The sequence below is a fragment of the Pezoporus wallicus genome, unplaced genomic scaffold (assembly GCF_028554395.1).
Source record: "Pezoporus wallicus isolate ANWC-B61680 ecotype Strahan unplaced genomic scaffold, APGP_CSIRO_Pwel_v1 contig_5767, whole genome shotgun sequence".
NCBI classification, from domain to species: Eukaryota; Metazoa; Chordata; class Aves; order Psittaciformes; family Psittacidae; genus Pezoporus; species Pezoporus wallicus.
The window spans coordinates 6170165-6191214 of record NW_026640599.1 but is presented as its reverse complement, the minus strand read 5'-3'; the positions used below and the strand labels follow the sequence as shown (position 1 = coordinate 6191214).

Below are 21050 nucleotides of genomic sequence, written 5' to 3'. Positions count from 1 at the left end.
GTTTACATAGCTGTACAAGTCTACACAGCAACATTAACAATTTATTGAGTTATTAGAACTATTATCCAGGATTAAGTCCTGTAATTCTCTACCCACCACTGCTCATTTACTGAGCACTAGCATTTCTGAAAAATCAAAATATTCCTATTGTCAAAACAAGAAGACAACAGGGGATGTTATCAAATGTTACTGAGGAACTGCATATTGCAATGTTTGGGGTTTTTTTCAGTGGCAGAATAATTTAACTGTTCAGGTAATAAAGTCAGATGACTGTTGTCATATAGATGTAATTTTCTGCTTAGAACAGCCATTAAGTCACTTCCTACTTTTCCTTTAGAAGTCTAACTCTAGACACAGACATGTTAGCATTCTCAAAGTCAAGGCACTGAAAGTTAGGTTAAAAAAAGCCCAAGAGGTCATCTTCTCCATTCTGCCATCCAAAGTGGAATTAGCCCAGAACAGAAACTATCTTTGTTCTAATATTCTAATATGTTCAGGGTACTAAAGCTCCTTTTAAAAAACAAGCTTATAAACATGTATTTTTTTCCCCCCCCACACCCTTTCCAGTCATTAAGCAATGACCTTTTTGCCAAGGGCATCTGTTTTATTTTAGTAAAGTGTTTTGACAAGAAGGCTGGGTCAAGGCTGTTCATTGCTTCACTGCTAGATCATCTTCCACAGCACCCCAAACTCCTGCAGGGAAAATTCAGGAGTTTCTCTTCCTCTCTTCTAGAGCTTTAAAGATAAATACATGGAAATTTCATGTCACTGTGTCTAACCACAGCCTCCCTGAGTAGCTCAGCTCACCTAGGACTGCAGTGCTCTGATGCTGGACTCTCTATCAGAGCCAAATATCTCAGCAGCTGCCCTGTGCTTGCACATCGAAAATACCAGGTTGAACAAAATGCGACACCCACCTCTTTGTGACTGCCCCTTCCTATAACAGCCCTTCTGCTAAAGAAGTGGTTAATAAACTGAGGATGTGTGCAGTTGGAAAGGTCATCACTGCTTATACTTATTGAAGTGACATCTGAAGTGATTACATGCACATACCTTAATGAGTCTGCCAAACAGTTTATTTTCTATTTTAAGTCCTAGTATTAGATTGCTGGTTTGATAGACTAATATTACCTAAAAACATTACATAAAGTTCTATTGATTTTAGTGATTCTTCTCTTAATTTATTGTAAAATCATAATTCAGACCCCAAGCTCTTATTTCTTGTGTTTTTTGTACAACTGGAAACTGTAGTGAATCAGCTTTCAGGAAGGACTTTGCAGGAATAAACAAACTGATTTAAATATACATGGTTGAAGAAAAAGTTAAAAATAAAAGGAAAGTCAGGTAGGAAAGATAGAAATAAATGCTCGCCTGACGAAAAAGTATAGCATGTAGATTAAAAGTGCTCCAGATTTTTTTTACATTTTCTTTTTCAGAACTTCCCTGTAAATGTATCCACTGCTTGCACAATAGTAGGGTGGTGGGCTGCAGTGAGAGAACAATTGTCTTGATAGTACAAAAGTTGCATTTGATCTTTCAGAAGCCTGATGGAGGGGGGCAGACAGGAAAAATGGTTTTTGTGATTTTAAGAGGGACTAAAGAATAAGCACTGGTGACTTTTAAGTAATTCCATAACAGGTAAGCAAAAGCCAAAAAAAGCAGGGCCACCTCTTAGCAAGACTCAAGATAATATTATGTAAATGTCACTGTTTTCTCCCTCTGGGGTTCAGTCAGTTAATGCATTTTTCCTTCTCACAGTCAGAATTTGACAGATCAATCTAAAATAAATTACTGGTCTACAACAACTCAGTATTTGAAAGATGCCACAGTGTTTTGTACAGATAAATCATGCTTGAATTCATATTCCTGTTATTCAGACTTGAACCCCCTGATGGTACTGAGGTGTGAGAGTGTTTGTCTTGGATTTCATTAGACATTTTGGAAACAGTGTTCGCTGGCTGACATCCAGTAGGAGTATTAATACCCTCTGACCAGAATCTGTTAATCATTAATGTGCTCTTGCAGTCAGGCCCAGGCTCTGCTGAGTCTGTGGTGCGGTACACAGAAAGAAAGGATAAAATGACAATAAAGAGGTCTACCCTGGAGAAAAGGAGAGCAGGGTGGTGGCCAGCTTTGTCAGTCACCGTGGAGATGACTCTCAGCCAGGGGAAATCAATGCGGCTGTGTTTAAACCACTGGAATTAATGGAGATTTTGGTCATCTGCATTGAAAGCTAAAGGCGGATACATGCAAAAACCTCTCTGCCAGTGCAGCTGGTGTAAGTTACTGGGATAATTTTGCACTCAGACTCTCTCCAGTCCTTAGATCGATCCAAGTAAGTGCAAATCAATCCAAGTAAGTGCAAATGGCCTGCCAGCACTTAATTTTTATTTATATAATGCTTCTGCCTCACTAATCAGAGGTTTAACTTTGCCATGATTGCTCATAAAAATGGTGTTTTCTCCAGTCATAGATGAGGAATGGCAAAAGACTCAGTGTGTGCCAAGGGAAACCTGTGTGGAAGTTGCCAAAGAGCTGGGTACAACGACCAACAAATTTTTCAAGCCTCCTTGTGTGAACGTGTTCAGATGCGGGGGCTGCTGCAATGAGGAGAGTCTGAGCTGCATGAATACAAGTACAACTTACGTGTCGAAAACGGTAAATGAGGCTATTCATCTGTTTCTTTTTACACTGGCCATTAAAAAAGGGAGGGGAAGGAGGATGTTTGGTTTCAGAGATCCTGTTATGGAAGATCTGTCTGCACTATCATAACAAACAGTAGAATTAATTTTTTATCCATGCAGAGTGAATGCAGGCATGTGCAATGGCAATTTTACATTCATGTTGCAATGTTAAAAATGGATATATATGTGTAGAGATGGAAAATCAGGCCCTGAGAAAGTGACTGCAGGCTCACGTGATGTTAAGAAGTTTAATTCTTTAGTGTGTCACTTGGACTTGGGACCTCTGGAGCATATTAGCTCATGGGAATCCTCTGCACCAAAGGGTTAAGAGAAACTCTGGAAAATTTTGCTGTGTGAGACAGGAGTCTAAGCGCTGCATTTTCAAAATGACCATCAGTGCCAAAAAGGCTGGCTAATAATTTTGGATGTACAGTTTTACCAGCCTAAAAAGGAGACATTTTCAGCAGGAGAGACCAGATGCTCTCAATCTGAATACCTCATGATCTGAATGTGCCAAATCACAAGTCACTTTGGAAATGAAAGGCTTAAAACAGTAGTCAATTACTGCTTAGGTATAACAGGTGACAAATACCTGAGTTTTAATGGCCAATGCCAAAAAGTGAGCATAAAGAGAATAGCCAGAAAGTTTCTTTCTGTAGACTCCCTGTAGTGTCTATGTACAGGGATATCTTGCTCCAGTAGGTGATTGAGCAGAGCTCCAAGTTTAGTACTTTCAATCAGCACTACAGATGAAACCAGCTGTGTTCACACCTGCAGAAAGAGCACAAGAGACTGGTCCTCCTTGATTAATCTTCATTTATAACTACTTATAGTTGATAACACCTTTTGACTTAGAGTAAAACATTAAATTTTACTTACAAAAAAGGCTTTTCTTTAAATCAGGACAAAGATGGAGGGCAGTTGATTTAAAAAGAAAATTGAAGTCCTTATGGGCAGCAAGTCAAATTCATGTCTGTATTGGTTTCAGGTTTGTTGGAATCTAATTCCACTGTGTCTAGTTGTACTGTAATATAGCTTGAGCAAAATAAATCAGGGCCTGTCCTTCTTGCGTCAATGTTCATTAATTGCTTTCATTTCACACCAGAAGGAGAAAGCTGTTACAAGCTCTTGGTCACACACAAAAGTCAGCTGGTCAGTTCAGGGAGCTAGGTCAGGCTAAAATGTATTTATTTCTTTATGTGGCTTTGAAGCAGCAGTTTATAAGTTTGTTGAAAAACTGAAGTTTTGCAGAGTGTAACATTCCTTCAGCGTTCTTCAAAATAACCGTTCCCTCAAAAGTCCCCAGCTAAGTCCCACTCTTGGATACACCACCACCAGTCCAGATTTACTCCTCTAAAATGAATGGAATTACTCCCATATTAGTGACAGCATCTTTTTTTCCTTGTCATAAAATATCCTCTGAAGGATATTCATGTCACCTGAAGTCAGACACTGTGACACCTAAATTCAAATGTCCAAGCAGTCTGTTTTAGGAATACTTTTCAATGCCTATATGTGGCTGCAGTGTTAAGCCAAGACATGCTGGCATGCAAAGACGTACCCTATGTGTGCCTTCATTTCCCTGGGAAGAAAGCTGGCCTGGGGAAGGTACAGGCGGGGGGTGGGTCACTTCAACACCTCTGACATGTAGCTGCTCAAGGAACCAGGGCTTCCACAAGGCTAAACAGAGATCAGCCTAAGCAATCTGCAGGCACTGCAGCTAGGCTGCTTGGTTCCTTAGGCTCCTGCTATAATCAAGAGAGAGATGTTTCCAGGGCAATTCCCTGCAAGAACACAGCTGAAGTGAAATGAACTCTATTTACTCCTGTTTCTTACCTCTCTGCAGAGGCTGCGGAGGTGAAATTAGGCCACTAAACATGCATGCTGTGATTATACCCTAGGACAGTTAAATAGCTGTCTCCATAAGCGACTGAAATTCAACTGATGATATAACTGAGGACAACGTTTCCAACCCCTGTATTTTCCATTTGAACCAAGCATTCAGAAGAAATTTTGAGTGTGTTTGAAAATAATTTTGAGTGCTCTTGGGTGTTTAATAGCTGGTAATACAGCACTGGGACCACCATTTTGGCAATTTCCTTTCTTGGTGGGCATTGCTTACTTTTCAAAACTTTCAGTGCCCACTTGCTCATGGTAACTACCTCTGGAAAAAGAGCAACGGTGGGAAAAGTGGTGGCAAAGAATAAGAGATTTTGAATTAAAACTCTAAATTTTAACTGTATAAGGGAAACTGAAAAATAAATGTTATTTCACCCACCTAGCTCTTTGAGATCTCGGTTCCCTTGACAAGTGTTCCTGAGCCCGTACCAATCAAAATTGCTAATCACACAGGCTGTAAGTGCCTATCAAATACCCAGCGCCATCAGTATGCCATCATACGAAGATCTGTGCAGTACCCAGAAGAAGATGGGTAAGTTCCCTCATTTACAGTTTCTGCACATCCTGTGCCTTTCAAAGTATGAAAATTATTTTGTTCTGATTTGGTCATTATAATGGTCCATTCACTTCAGGTTATCCTGATTGTCACTCTCGGTTAGAAAGCTTCAACTAAACCTTGTGAATTAGAAGTGAGTGGATGCCCGAATTCAACAAATAACAGGCTAGTTCAGCAGCATCTGGAGGCAGTAAGACATTTAGGTGCTTGAGTGGGAGCTCAAGGGCACATATTATCACTGTGCTCCACTGGGGCTATTTAGGTATGTGCACATATACTTTTTCAACCTGACATGAGCAACTCTGTTCATGCATTATTGAGGCAGGGCACAAGTGGGCTTGAGTGCTGTGCTCAAACTAAAGCCCTCTGCCAAACCTCATGGCATGTCAGGTAAGCGTCAGTGTGAATCGTGGCTTTTCACTTTCTGGTCCAGTCCTGGTTTGCATCTTTCAGGCTCCCTGGCTGGAGAAAAGCCATCTCACATCTAATCCAAAATATGATATAAAATACCTGTAGTCCTGGTGGGAACAGGCTATGTTAATTTAACAAAGACTCTAGAAACACAGCTTGAGTGACTCACTGAAAGTCAGATGTCTGTCTAGCTCTGCATATAGGCTTGCCACTACAACTGCCCTTCAGGTAGACATCTGGGCTAAGGGAGAGGTGGCATTTCAGCAAAGCCACTTGAGCCTTCAATCATCCTGCTGACCCCTCAGAATTCTCTTTCTACACGAATACAGATAAACCTCAGCCTTCTTCTTCCAGTTTGTGAGTTCCTCTTCCAAAGCAAAGTGCCTGAAAGAAAAACTACTCCCTCTAAAACTGGGAAAAGTCCAAGGTACATCCTTAATCATGGGCAAATTATAAACTGGAGCTGCACTTCCGGCAGCTTGGCAAAATTGAATACAGTTACATGGCAGAAATAGTGTAAGACAAAGACTACCCTTGTTGGGGCAGAGCTCTTTTATGGGAAAAGGGAGCTTCAAAACTGTAGCTGTTTCCTAGGGATGTAATCTGAAATACGTGCTGTACCTGCTCTTTCTAGTTGCTGGAAGCCAGACAGTTCAGCCCTATCAGCAAAACCACCCAGTCCCAAGGTATTCTTTCTGCAGCAGTAATGCACACAGATGCCATAGCTTCATGTAGTACAAATGACAGACCCAGCGTACCAGCAGGCTCATTTTGCCAAATGACTACACTGATGCTCCTATATTTTATCTTTTATTTTTTAATTCCTATGGGTTTGGGTTTTTTTGTTTTGTTTTGTTTTGTTTTCCCCTTTTCTTCTAGATGCCCCTTTACCAACAAACTTTGTCATAATGGATGGATCTGGGATAGTGATAAATGTGAATGTGTTGCAGATGTGCAGCATCCCAACAGGAGAGAAGGTAAACATGAAATTACAGATGGACACTTATGCTTTACTATCTTCATGCTGGTTTTGTTTCATTATGCTTTTGTCCTATTTTTTAATTGAGGGAGTTTTGATTCCACATCCCTAGATAGACTTGGCTTAGAGTGTAGAAACTCACCTGAAAATAAACACTTGTATTTGCTTATCCCCATCTCCTGCTTTTTTGCTTGTATGTTTTATTCTCTCTGTATAAGCAATCTGAACGAGAAATAAAAAAGTATTAAAAAGAGTGAAGTAGATACCCTGGATAATTTTTATTTTACATGGGCCTTAAATTGTATGATGTGAATTAGGGAAAACTTTTGAACTGTTGAAAAGAATTGCCCTGGAATATATTGCATGGAGAAGGTGCTAATATTTTACTGTGGGAAATTCTTAAGAACAGACTTAACTGGGAATAAGATAGGCAAAATCAGTCCTGCCTGTTAGCTGTAGTTAGTGCAAAAGATTATGTGACCTTTCAAAGTATTTTACTAGTTTTTATAATAATAATGTTATATAGGAAGCTTTCAAGCTGATATGCCATACATACTCAGGAGTATGCAGAAGGAAATATAAAAGGGTAAAATTCATAGAAGCATGAACTACTTCCCTTATCCCTCTGCTTTTCCTGGAAAACTGTAATCTGTCAAAGAAGTTTGTGGGAAATATTCTGGGGTGTAACTATGTAAGTCTAAAGATACTAGCAGTAAACATTAGGAGTAGATAAAAATTCTCCAAACCCTGTAAAAGGTTTTTTAAAAAAAATGTTTTTCTCAGGAAATTGTACTGGTCAAAATAAAATTAACACAGCACTAGAGCAGACAGACACAGAAGGAAGCCTTGCCTTTGTGGTTTAACCTACATGCTACAAGCAAAAGAATAAACCATCCAAGGCAACAGTAAATACAAGCTGGCAAGCAATTCCTGGACTAGCAAGCTAAAATAAAACTAAATAACTTTATAAAGTGGCCTGTTGATTATAATCTCTAATTTTAATAAGCAAGAGATCATTTTCATAGTGGTTTCTGGAGGATCAATTCTCACTCTGGATCAGATCATCTGAACATCAGGTTAGGTAGTTAAGCTCAAGTTAGACTTTTCACTCAAGAAAGGATTAGTACTTTATATTTCAGAGTAAGTCCAAAGGACTGTGAATAGCCCAAGTCCTCTTAAGTCTTAGCCTTTTGTAAGGTCAGCTTGGAGCTTTAACATTTGTGGCTTGTTGAATTATAGCTTTTGTTGACACAGACTCAATATTTCCCCGGATTAAATATCATTCTCTAAAGTACATTGTGTTTGGCAGTGACTGAGACAAAATAATTTAAAAGTCTTTGATGTTGAAACAAAGTGAGACCAAAACACTCTATACCACTTCACACACGCCAGACTTTATCACCCCAAGGAAGGGGTTTGTCTTCCAAGAATTTTGGGCAGATTCCTTCCTCCCTTCCAATAGGACACGGGTTTTATTCTGTCTGGATATTGGTTTTCCAGCATTAAGTAAATAATAACGAAGGTTTCTTTCAAGTAATGTGCAAGCCTCTTCTGGCCACTGAGATCAGAGCTCAGGCTGCAGAGGTCGCAGACACAGGTTACATTCCACATTCCATAGGTTAAATCTAAAAGCTAATTGTAAAACTACAGGAAATTACCTTCCCAATGACACATTATATGCCTTGACCTTTAACTGGGGATGTGCTGCTAGCATTTTAATAAGGCTTTCATAAATTGTGGTCCCTTTTTGCAAGGATCAGATTCTTATTGTACTCCAGATGTGTATTTTGAGGGCAGATAAATGAGGTATTAGACAGTGCAATCAACTGGGGTTTTGTTTCTGAACCAAAGTATTTTCTTCCGTATTCCACTGAGAAGTGTGTATATGCTCCTTATTGAAGCGCTAGACCAGCTTGCACCTTACCAGATACAGCATTACTTTTGCAAAATTTCCTCAGTATATGAATAGTGGAGTACATTGCATGGTGAATGTGACAGTTTGCATGGATGTATATTTTCATCTGGGGCATAGACTAAATCCTTTTTGAGATTTTCTTTTTAAAACCTGCTGTCCAATAAAGATCTGTGCATTCCAAAACCTAACATTAGACTCTTTTAATATACAGCCCCCAAATTTTCTTTTTGCAGGATTAAACCCACAATAAATGGTGATATTAGAGTAAGTGAAATAATCAGTCCAATCCTCTCAAGTCCTTTTTTGCACAGTAAGCTACAACAGAAATTCTGAAGACTAGAATGTGTCAGATAGTACACCTGTGAGTCCTAGTGATTACAAAGAGAGAGTTAGTCTCTTCAAAAGCAGGATTTAGACAAGTAAAGCTTACCACTAATGAGGTATGTGCTATTGCAGGACTCCCTCCTCTTGCTGAGCTGGCTATGTGTGGGCAACATATGGAATTTGATGAAGAAAATTGTGAATGCATCTGTAGACAGAAGTGTCCCACAGATTTTTTCCAAAGTAAAGAGAACTGCAGCTGCTATTTGTGTAGAGAGAGCCAGGAGAGCTGTGCTCTGAAACACAAGATATTTCATGCTGAAACCTGCAGGTAAGTGTTCCTTGGCATTCAGTATCTACACTCCAAGATCTGAATTATCTTGTATAGACACTGAAAGTGCAAGTGCTGAACTAGCTAGGAGCTCCACCCAGGATAAAATACCTTCCTGCAGTTAGGGAGATAATAACAGAGATGATATTTACAGTATTTACTTCATAGAAGTAGTCTAAGGTTTACTTAATTAACATGTTTTAAAGAAATCTGGACAAGGATGCTATTCAACTACCAGTATTTATTATTTTTTCCCCTAGTCTTAAGGGGATGATGTGCAACTGTGCTGTAACTGAAATTACTGTGTGACATAGAGGATTTACAGTGAGATACTGAGTCTTGCATTTGTTGGTAGGTAGAACCCATCCCATGCTCTCTGCAACCGCTGAATTCAGTCACATGGACGTCTAGGGACAAAGGTTCCCTAAGTCGGTACCCACACTATACATTCCTTATTTGTTTTGTCCTCAGAGCAAGTGATTGTCTAGAGCTAACGCAATTTTGTGTACATACAAACCTACTCAACCAGCCATAATTCCACTGAGAAGTAGCAAAATAGTTCTGGAGATGTTATACTACATGCCTTTCCCTAACCCTTTTGTGTAACTAATTTTGAGGTTTCTTTGACAAAACTTCAGTGGAAAATGCCCTCTTAAAAAACCCGTTTTCATAGAATCATAGAATCAACTACGTTGGAAAAGACCTTTAAGATAATCAAGTCCAACCATTACCCTAGAACTGCCAAGACCACCACTAAGCCATGTCACTAAAGGCCTCATCTACACATTTTTTTGAACACTTGGAGGGATGGTGATTCCACCACTGCATGGAGCAGCCTGTTCCAATGCCTGATCACCCTCTCGGTGAAGAAACTTTTCCTAATGTCCAATCTAAACCTTCCCTGGAGCAAGCTGAGGCCATTACTTCTTGTCCTATCACTTGTTACTTGGGAGAAAAATCTGACCCGCATCTCACTACAACCTCCTGAAAGGTAGTAGAGAGGTAGTAGAGAGCAACAAGGTCTCTCTTGAGCCTTCTCCAGACTAAACAATTCCAGTTCCCTCAGCTGGTCCTCCTAAAACTTGTTCTCCAGACCTTTCACCAGCTTCTCTGGAGCCACTCCAGCACCTCAATGTCTTTCTTGTAGTGAGGGGCCCAGTACTGAACACAGTATTCAAGGTGCAGCCTCACCAGTGCTGAATACAGGGGGACAATCACTTTCCTAGTCCTGCGGGTCCATGCTAGCTCTGATACAAGTCAGGACGCATTAGTTTATTTTTTAAATTTCTCAGAAAGCCTTGGTCTCATGTAGAGACCCCGGTGCATGCAGCAGCTTGGTCTGAAAGTTTATGTAAGGATAGTCAGCATGCAGTTTCTCCGAGTACCTGGTCACCTACAAGGTCCATTCTCATTAACTTCAGAGGTTCATTCCTGGAGAAGAAGATGTGGAAGAAGTAACGTTTTCATCTTTAGGTTCAGTTTTGAAAATAAGGACAAGCATAAAATAGTTGGCAACAAGTATAAAAATAGCTAAAAGAATCAGCAGAGCCAGAGCTCAAAGTGAGAATACGAGACTTAGTCGCTTCTGTGTTTGAGACAGTTGGGAGGGGATCGATGGAATCATCTGTTGTTTCTAGAAGCCATGAGTTTGGCTTCTTGAAATTACTGCCATCTGGACAGAGGACTTTTATGACCACTATTCCTAGAGAACCAAAGCTGAAGCCTCAGGTGAGTTAAAGTCCTTCACAGAATTTGAGGGGAGCACTATCCACTGCTAACACTCCGGACTTCACTGCTCTCAAGAAATGAAAGAATTGCTTAGGTCATAGATGTGGAAAAATGGACAACAGCAAGACATATTGCTGTAGACAAAAACTGTCAGGCAGCAAAATCTTATCTCCCTGTGTTGTAAGGGTGTTGATGCTTTCCCAAATGTTGTCTAGACAGCACTGCAGTGTTCAAAGATTAAAAAGGTGAGGAACGTGACAGTGCAGGATTTTCATATTACAGTGTTCTATCTTTTTGCTTTTTTCTCTTTTATCAAACAGCTGTGAGGACAGATGTCCATCCCAACCCAGAACATGCCCAACTGCAAAACCAGTGTGTTCCAGGCATTGTCGATGTCCAAAGGAGAAGAGAGGTTCTCATGGGTCCCAAAGCAGAGAAACTCCTTGACTGAGCTCCCCCTATTCTCTGAAAATCCACTGCTTTGCAAAGTAGCTGTCACTGACTTTCAAACCATAGTAAACACAAACATCTTCCACATTAATAGCAGAAGAATGAATCCAGTCTGCATTTATTTATTAATCACTAACTGCAGGTGAATCTTTTGGGACACTGGCAATTGTTCTCTAAGAGGTAGCAATAACCAATGAAGTACTGGCTATGTCAAAGAAAGAGTGGAAAGCGCTTGCTCAATGTTACTCAATGGAAGATGAAGCTGGTATGTTGGTAAAGAGTCATGGTCACCAGCCAGTCTTTCAGAGATTAAGACTAGATAATCTTAGCCTCTGAATCCTTAGCTAATGCAGTTCCTGGGTGAAACTTTCTTCAGAAATTCAGTGTACAGGATTTGGCTTCTAGTTGGTTCAGCACTGACTTATTTGATCTACTGTCCAGCTTTGATTATCATTTTGAGTTTATTGTACAACTACTGTCAGATGTGCCATATTTAAGTGTATATAAGAAAATAAATACATCAGTTATTCGAATGGTTTTGATCTTCCTCTGTTACTTTAAACCTCTGCCCAACAGAAAGAAAACAAGCAAAACCCCAAGGCCATCTCAAGTACAGCCTTCTTATGTTTGTCCCACTGGGACTGGCTTCTGCCCAAACCCAGGTCAAAACAAGGCCACTTGATCAAATCATTTCAGTAAAAAAGTCATTTTTCCCACGTCTGCTTGACAGCCATGTGTGATTTATTTATTTGTTTCTGCTGTAATGTGTTAATCTCCCTAAGGGGGTAACAGCCACACTAGTACTAACTCTTCAGTGTTTTTTAGAAAGGCATGTTTCACTAAAAGATGGTTTTGCTTTTAGCTTACCATGCTATGAAAATCTCTCTTTTGCACTGAGATTCCTTTCACCGGTGTGAGGCTTGAGGAACAGTGTTTTACCCAAATCAAATACAAGGACAGAATTATTTTCTGAGCCACTGAAGTCAGGACTGAGCCAGCCCAGAGAAAATATTGTCAGCAGTAATCCTGAACTGGAAGTGATGGTCTTCATTACTGAATAATTTTTCCACTTTGATGAATTCTCCAGCTCTGCATTGCATTGTGAATGGAGGGAATAGAGCAAATGAAACAACCACCACAGAGATGGAGAGCTTGACACAACACAGGGAACAGAAAATGGGGTTTTGATGCACACCTGAGATTTCTTCTTTATACTTCTATAGGGAAAAAATAGATTGGTTTAAAATAATATCAGACCTAGTCCTGTAAAATTGATTGAATTTTGAACAAAGCACCAAACAATTTAATGTGTCTCTTGTTAGAGTAAGCCATTTAGGATTTGACCCTGTGTGAGTGCTCTGAGCGCTTCCTAAGCTGTTTGTGATCTAGGTCTGTGCAAACACACTGGCCCGCTGCTTTTGTTATCTGTGCTGGGAACTGGCCTGGGTTCCCCTGGCCAAGCAACACAGTCTGCCCTGTGAGCATGCTAGGTGGAGCCCCTGCAGCAAGCTTACCTTCTGGTCCTCACTGGGCTCACCTGCTGAGGGGTTTCCTCCAGAGGAAAGGCCACATGCAACTAGCCTTCGCTTTGCATGGACGAGGAGAATGTGACCCTAGTACAAACCCAGGTGAATCACCTTGGTAGCAGCACACCCTCACATTTCCCTCACTCCGAGAGGCTCTAAATTCTGACACATGTACATGGTGGGTGAAGCCCCTGAGCTATGTAAGGGTGCATAAAAGGAACGAACTGCCCATCACTTTTCACCCAGCTCAGCTGGGGGTACCCCAGTTTTGTGGTTGGATTGACAATAGGCTACACCATTAGGATATTCCTCAGAAAGTAAGGGAGCTGCAGAGGTAAACCAGACACTTAACTGGTGGCACCAGAGGCATATGGAGTAAAAACTGTACATGAAACTATACAACAGTATTTGCACAGCTAAATTCTGTGGGAAGAGCTTAAGCTTTTGTATTTCCAAGCTTTTATTAAATTGAAGTTCAGCAACTGTAACCCTGCATTAATTATGCCTGAGTTTCAGCAGCATTGATCTGTGGAGGCTTCCTCACTTTTCTGTCCTGACTAGTTAATATTAACTTCTTTCATAAAACAGAATGGCTTCAACTCGAGAGACAAATACGTCTGCTTCAAGTACAGAAGACTTTTAGATAAAGCAGTTACTGAAAGGCTGAAAACCATGTTCGAAAACCATGTTCAAAAACCTTTCCCAGTGAGGCACAGAGGGATTTGAACATGAACCACCTTACACCCAGAAGAGTGCTATAGCCATTAGGATACTCAGGCTAGAAAGGTACCATCACTGTCCACCACTGTGAACCCTGCTCTGAGGTTTTCATGCCTAGACCACTGAAAAACAGACCTGTGCCTGGAGGTCTAATTTGGGACTGAAGATCCCAAAGGGAAAGAGTGAGATCTTGCTGTGCATAGCAACATTTTGTGCTTAACTCTTGCAGATCACTTTGTTAAATATTTGTGTAAATATTTATGGTAGAAACATGCTCAAAGGAGAACGTGTGATCTTCAAAAACACACCTGAAGGTCCGCATAAAATCCAGTGTTATTTCTACATTTAATCCCCTACAGTGTCTTTTACCAGTGAGGGATTTCAATTTTGCAGCAGCAGTGTGCCAGACAGCTTGTGGATTCAGAACAGGTCTTAGGCTTACTGCAAAGGTAGAAAAGGAAAGTGCTTGTGGTGGCATTCACTAACAAGAGTGACCTAAGCAGCCAGCACACTTAAATATTTATCTAGTTTATAACTTCATTGCTCCTTAGAGACTGTTAGCCCTGATTTCCAGAAACCTTATGAATGTACTTTCTCATGCTTTAAATAGGATTGTCGACTCCAGTACACAAAGCTGAAATGCACACTCAGACCTCTGCAGGGTAAGTCTTGGGGCGCATGTGTGCATGCACACGTGTGAATATGCACACACAACGCACACACAACTTCACCCTCAGCTCTTTCCCTCCCGGTGTAGCACAGGACCTCACACAACTAATTCTCTCTCTGTTAACCTATTAATCTGTCACCCAGTCCACGAGGTCACAAAATGACGTGGAGGTGATCACCCACATTGTGCCAAGGCTGGTATGGGAAGGGGAAACTCTTGCTCATGCTGGCATCCCATACTCAAGGATTCCACACACACCAGGACAGTTCTGCAGTCCTGTAGCCTTCCCCTGAAACTCAGCATGATGGATGCACCCCTTCTAACTTCACCTAAGGCACAGCACTGCCCTGGGCAGGAATGCAGAGACACCTTAATGCTCTGAATTGACCAGATTCCTACTTAATCTGCATAGGAACATAAAAATATTTTTCACTAGCCATGTAAACTAATTTCTTTAGTATGAGCACTGGCCATTCTTCCCCTCCTGTTCTGTTGCCTTCTCTTGAAGAAAGGATAGGGAAACATTTGGAAGGGAAAACTTGACCCACCTACATTTTGAGCTGTATTTGTGCACTCCTGTGCTTGCAGGACAGGCATCTTACAGCTTCTTTCTTTTACAATGAATCCCCATCCTAGCAGATCTTCTGCTCCTTAGGCCCTGTGGCAGCCTGTGCATTGCAGCATGCTTCTCTTTTTCATCCTACTCTCCTATAAGATTAGAAGATGACCAAAGCTAGAGTGTATACTGCATATTTGTAACATTTCACTGAAATACTACGTGGAAAAGATCAAGAGTTTAAGCACAGCACTGTGAATGCCAGTGCTGCCTGGTGGTCTTCACTGTCACAGCCCCAAGAAGATCGAGATATCATTAACACTGTGGCATAGACATAAATCCCTTACATGGAAAATGAGGGCTAACAGGAGACTCTGAGAGGAAATGGAAACATGAGCAGAAAATTAGAATTAGATGAGGATTTAAAAAAACCCATAATGTTATTTTATTTGAGAAATTCTAGATTTTTCTATCAATTTAAAAATATTCAACAAACTTTAAAATATAAATGCTTTATGTTATCTTTCACATTGACACATCAGAATTTAATAATATTTACTATAACAATTCAGAAGATTTAAATGAGGTGTATAAAATTCATAGTGGATCTGTTTTTTGACTGATATCATTAGCTCTTAACCTATGACTAAATGACCTTCTCAGAGGGAAGGTTATTGAGCAGAGAAATGGTCTCTTTGAAGTTTGAAATGGCTTTTATTACCGTGTTCAGTATGACTTGCTTTTTAAGCATATGGACATGATTTACAGATTTCATAGCCAGAATAATAATGCTAAAAATTCCTGCTATGGTGGTTTTAAAATTTTTATATATGAGGGAGGTTTTTAATGTGATATTTGGATTATGGCCTCTACATAGTCTTGCTTATAATAGCAATGAGAATACTTACACAGTAATTGTTAATTCTAAATGAATACACATGAAGTTTTAAAAAATTAAGTTTTTACCAGCTAGTTTTCACTAGCATGTGCTTTTTCAGGCAGGGGGCAAAAGAAAAGACTGAATGAGAAAAACAGCAAAATATGCACACTGCATTTGAAAGACGAAATTTTTATACATTTGCAAAAAATTACACTTGACTTCCAGAAGGAGAGAGGGATGTGTGATCCTACAAAATGCCAGTGACAATGAAGAAATTCAAGCAAATCCTGAAAGTACGGCTATTATTTATTTCAAAAAACATCATATGTCATTTACTGTGACATTGCTCATAGCAAGCATTATTCATAGGAAGCTTGACAGACCCCATAAATCCTGTCATACTGATATACACTGCAAACATATATATCTGTATGTAACCTTTGCACATCAACTCCAGCTGACTTTTAAGGTCCCTTCCTGTCTTCCAGCCAGGGGAAAAAAAAAAAATGCATCTACATTTTTAGGGGGGTTTTGTTTGTTTGTTTTTCTTGTAACCATTGTAAGTCAGGAGTTACGCTAATTAAATGAAGTTATTTTACTATTTTGCTCTATGTAGTATAAAAAAAAAGGGAAACCTTGAAAACCCAACCCAAAATTTGTGGAAGATCCTTCAAATGCCCATTTCCCTTGTATTTTCTAAATATCTGATGTGTTTCAACTTTAAAATATCAAAGAGGTTTTCACCTTCCAATTCTGGATTTAGGGAGTGAATTAGTCTCTCTGGAACTACAAGTGGTTACCAGGAGAAATGAATCTATGTTCTCATTTATTACAGTCTATATTAAAAACCAAACAAGTCAGAAGTTACAAATGGTGTACTGCCATTCATTTTATTCCTGTCAGACTCCTACATCAGCAATTACTCAAAAAACTTCAATGAAGAATTTCCACTCGGGGGGGGGGGGGGGCAGGTGTGGGGAGAAAGTCTGTTTTAAATTAAGCTAAAAGGAAATTGCTCCTTTAGCCAATAAGGTAAAATGAATACATAAAAGGATGCTGTCAGGGCTTGGTCTGTATTTTGACTTCTATGCCATTAACACCCTTCTTTGCTTCCACTTTTATCATACTTTACAATACTACTCAATGTGAAAGGTCCTCCCAGGTTGAGAGCATTGATGATCCATGACTTAGTATGAACTTCTTAATTTCTTAAACATCAAAAGCTACCTTTAAAATGTTTATGGATGATCAATCATTTGAATGTAGTCTACATTAGTTCATAGTAAATATTCTAAAATGTAACAGTGGTTGCATGAAAAATATCCAGTAATTAAGTCTGATTACAAACTAATCATTAAGAAAAGAAAGTAACAGAGTAGGAAGCATTCCCCCTACTCTTCTGCCCGACTTGTTTTGCTAGTGATATTTTTAATCAGTGAACACTGTACCTCTAATGTGTGGCTTATCACAGGTCCAGCTGAAACTGTGATGCAAGATACCAAGACTAACCCATCAGTTTCTGTCAAGTGACTCACTGGCAAAACATTTATCCAAAACCCAGATCCCACTGCCTTAAGCACATTCATGTGCCTCTTTTGCTCTTTTTTCTTTCTTTCTTAGGAAAGCATTTCTTGCTCCCTAAGAACAGGCTAACTGTTCAAAACTGTGTTTGAATACTCAAATATGGTTGCACAGTGGTTATTTAGCTTCACTCTTCAGAATTAAAAAAACAATGTAAGTGATGAAAATCAAAGAAAAGGTCAGCATATTCAGAACTATGCAACACTTCTTATCAGTACTGCCTCCATAATAAACTGCAATATTTGCCTGCAGCTCAGTTCCAAAGGCATGTCGTGAAAATCCCTTCGAGTCATCTGGTCTCTCTGATCTGTCATTTCCCTGGACAACCCCTTTTGAGACTACCCACAGCTAACTTCTGAAGTTTTCATAGCTAATGGTGCCTAGGCCTCTCTACCTGTCCCCTCGAGGCCAATCACCTGATCACCTTGCTCTGCTCCATATTAATTAAATTAAACTCAGAGCACTTATTTCCAGGCTGCACAAAGTTGAAATCTGTGGCTTCTGTTTCAAACCTCAAAGAAGGGTTTTGCATGCCTGGAAGCCTCACTAAATCTTTCCAACTCTAACAGCCAAATAGAAATTACTGCTTCCTCTGTGGACTTTACCTTCATTTTATCTTTAGATATTTAAGGCTATAATAACACTATTAACTTAAAGAAACACTTGTTTAATTTAATGGATTTAAAAGTATAGTTACAATTAATTATTCTTGCTTTACAGTTTAAATCTGGATAGATGCTATCAAAATACTGGATAGTTCATGTTTAGTTTGTATAAGAAACTTTAATTCAAACTATAGAGAGCAGGCAGGTACTACATTAACGGGTATCATGAGCACAGAGAACAGTGCTGAAAACGGTCAGGAGCATGCATATGGTAAGAGCATTAGTAGCAGGAAATAATACATATCAGACGCAGGTTCCTCAGCTTTTCACTGAGAGTTTTTTGCCTCTCCACCAGGACAAACACATTTTAAGTTTCCAATAGCTCCATCTGCTGTTGTCACTGCACCTTTTTCTTCCTCCACCAAGACCTGTTTTAACTTTCAGTTAAACCTGTTTTGTCAGCATTTTCATACCAAAACCCCTCTGAATGTTCTGTCACTTCAGTTTGGATTGACTCTACAACATAAATTTCCAGGATTTTTTAGAAGAGTTGGTCAAGCACAGTCTTAAAATTACAAACAGGAGACCTCTAAGACAGGCCTTCTCTTCTAAGGCTGCTGAGATGCATGAATGCTAAAGCACTTTGATGTGGCCTCAAAGCTGCAGAAACAGAAATTTAAATCTGCAACTAAATGGACAGTAAAACCTAGCAAACCTGGGGAAAAAAAAATAAACTCAAGTCTAGTTTGGTCAACAGGCTGTGGCTTCGTAACAGCTGATACCAGATCTGTGTGTTACTGCATCTCACTTGATCCAGAACAGACACAGGCAGAATTGAACTTCTGTCAAATTAGTCAGATGACTGGTTAGAATTGATGCTGGTTGTGTACTGGCCACAGGGCAGATACCCCTTAGGTCTGCCAGTACAAAGGCTCTTCTGACAGATTTCAAACATCAGGGAGAGCACAGCCATTGCTTTGCATTGTGTGCCCAGTAATTTCTTCTGCCCTGTTCAGGGAGCCCTTAAGCTGGATCACGAACTCAGCTGACAAGGCAGAAGACAGCCAGCATTCAGGCTTTGTTGTTAGGGACGAGGAAGGACACTGAGATCAGGCACTCAGGTGCTGAAATGATCCCGGCATGGAAGTGGTAAACAGCTTACGTCTAGGTGGTGTAAAAGACATTAATCCACAGCATTGTCAATACACTCCAAGCAGCTGCCCTGTACTGGTAAGGACAGAGACACAATCTGTGTGCAAGCACAGGGGACTAGAAGCCATTCCTGGTATATACCCCCCAACTGCTCCCAAGCTTTCCTGCTCTTTGGCACCTACGCTGCCTGATTTCAGAGGATACATGTCCTTTGTGGTGGACATCACACTGAGATTTGAAAGCAAAACAACATCTTAAATGGAGGCAGTGGCAGAAAGGTGCACCAGGTGTTCAAGTCAAGATAGGAGGTGATGAGAACATTCTAAGGCCTGGATGCTTTCTGAACCATTGGTCTAGCGGACAACTTGGTATTTGATGCCATGATTACAACCAAAGAGATCTCTAAGAACATCAGAGAGATGAGTATGAACATGGCTTCACGTCCATACAGGCTTAGTTGGAGGGACTTCATTTAGATCTTCATTATATCAAATTAATAGAACTCTTCAATCTCTAGCTGCTAGCTGGTACCATCCCAGACAAGGCAGAGGAATGTCAGACTATGTTAATATCTAAGCTGACCCTACCAGGATGCCAGAATGACACCAATAATTGGTGACCTATTGTGATTGGATCAACTATTTTAAGGTTATTCTCTAGAATTTTAACAGAAAGGCTGACCAAGGCATGTCCCATTAATCCATGACACAGGGGATTTATAAGATCAGCAGGCTGTTTAGAAAACCTAAAATTATTACCGCTATTAATCGGAAATGCAAAAAGGGAACATCAACCCTGGGAGTTGTTTTTGTTGATGTAGCTAAAGCCTTCAACAGGGTGAGTCATTTTCACATCATCACAGCTCTTAAGCAATCATATTGTTGCCCTGATTTTGAACAATGTTAATACCTACACTGCCCTGAAGAATGAATAGTTGGACCCTATGGGGATCTGGACTGGTGTAAATCCAATGTCTCCAGTATTGTTTAACTTACCTATGGACCCCTTACTGTGTAAGTTAGAGGAGGAGGGAAACAAGATCCAGTATTGCACGAAAATTGTAACAGCTGCGGCTTTTGCAGAATACTTGGTTCTGTTGAGTGGGTGCTGGGAAGAAATGCAGGAAATTATGGAAATTTTAGAGGTCTCCAGTGATCATCTGCCAGCCTGGGGACAGAGTAGCAAATTCAGCCTAAGAGGAAGCTGAGAGGAAGATTACAGAGCAGAGTATATCAGCAGAGAGTTTTCCTGCATTTTCAAGAACACCAAAGTGGTCTCCTTGAGGCAAAACAGTATCTGCTACCAGAACAAAGCCACAGGAGTCTCTTTCAGTGTCCTTCATCTTCTCTCTTCATTAACTAAATTTATTAGGGTGCTTTAGGGAGCCCTGGAGGACTAGTTTAACATCTTTACTCACTGGTTTAACATCTTTACTCTCTGCTTTACATATTCCACAGTCTCCCTCTGACCTTGTATGTGATTTAAGTGAAGGAGTGAATGCAATGAGTTTATTTTAGAAAGGCAGAAAATTTTATTTCCTCTTCAGCTGTTGGTCCCTTCACAACAGCTTCACCTGAGATCAGGGCAGGACAGACTCGGGGTCAGCCCAGGATCAGTTACAGTTCTGTGGATACGCAACACAACAACACAGCCAGCAGAAAGTGTGCCATACCCCACCCTCACGAACCAGCCATGGACAGAAAATTTAGCAGTACCTTTGCCAGCTTCACAGTGGCAGATTTCTCTCCTTTCCATTAAGGTTTTGTTTTTTCCTAGCCTTCTTGGTAGAAAATTTTTTTGAGGTCATTTGGACACGACAGCTGCTGATATAGGGGGACTGATTTGGACCACTGACAGACACGACATTAAGCACAACTAGACATGTTTAACGAAGAACACAGATGTCAGACGACCAGAGCTAATACATTGGGCCAACGGCAGGAAGGCTTGGCGAACATGCTTTTCCTGACCTCCTTCAGAAAGATGTTCAGAGCCCATGGCCAGCTGCTGGGAAAGCACCAAGCCCTCTCCAAAGCTCAGATAAATATACAGGGATAAAAACAAATCACAACTGCTGTGGCATATA

At 40.3% G+C, this 21050-nt stretch overlaps 1 protein-coding gene across 2 annotated transcripts in view; it reads left to right on the top strand.

Annotated features, from left to right (window-relative positions):
- The window catches only part of VEGFD (vascular endothelial growth factor D), a 29646-nt gene extending 17839 nt beyond the window's left edge, over positions 1-11807 (top strand). For both annotated transcript variants that reach the window (XM_057419513.1, XM_057419514.1), the window contains exons 3-7: positions 2468-2658; positions 4967-5115; positions 6430-6527; positions 8901-9096; positions 11145-11807. In XM_057419513.1, the coding sequence (XP_057275496.1) occupies positions 2468-2658; positions 4967-5115; positions 6430-6527; positions 8901-9096; positions 11145-11271 (761 nt within the window). In that variant the 3' untranslated portion in view covers positions 11272-11807. The remainder of the gene's footprint in view (positions 1-2467; positions 2659-4966; positions 5116-6429; positions 6528-8900; positions 9097-11144) is intronic.
- Positions 11808-21050: the final 9243 nt, after the last annotated feature.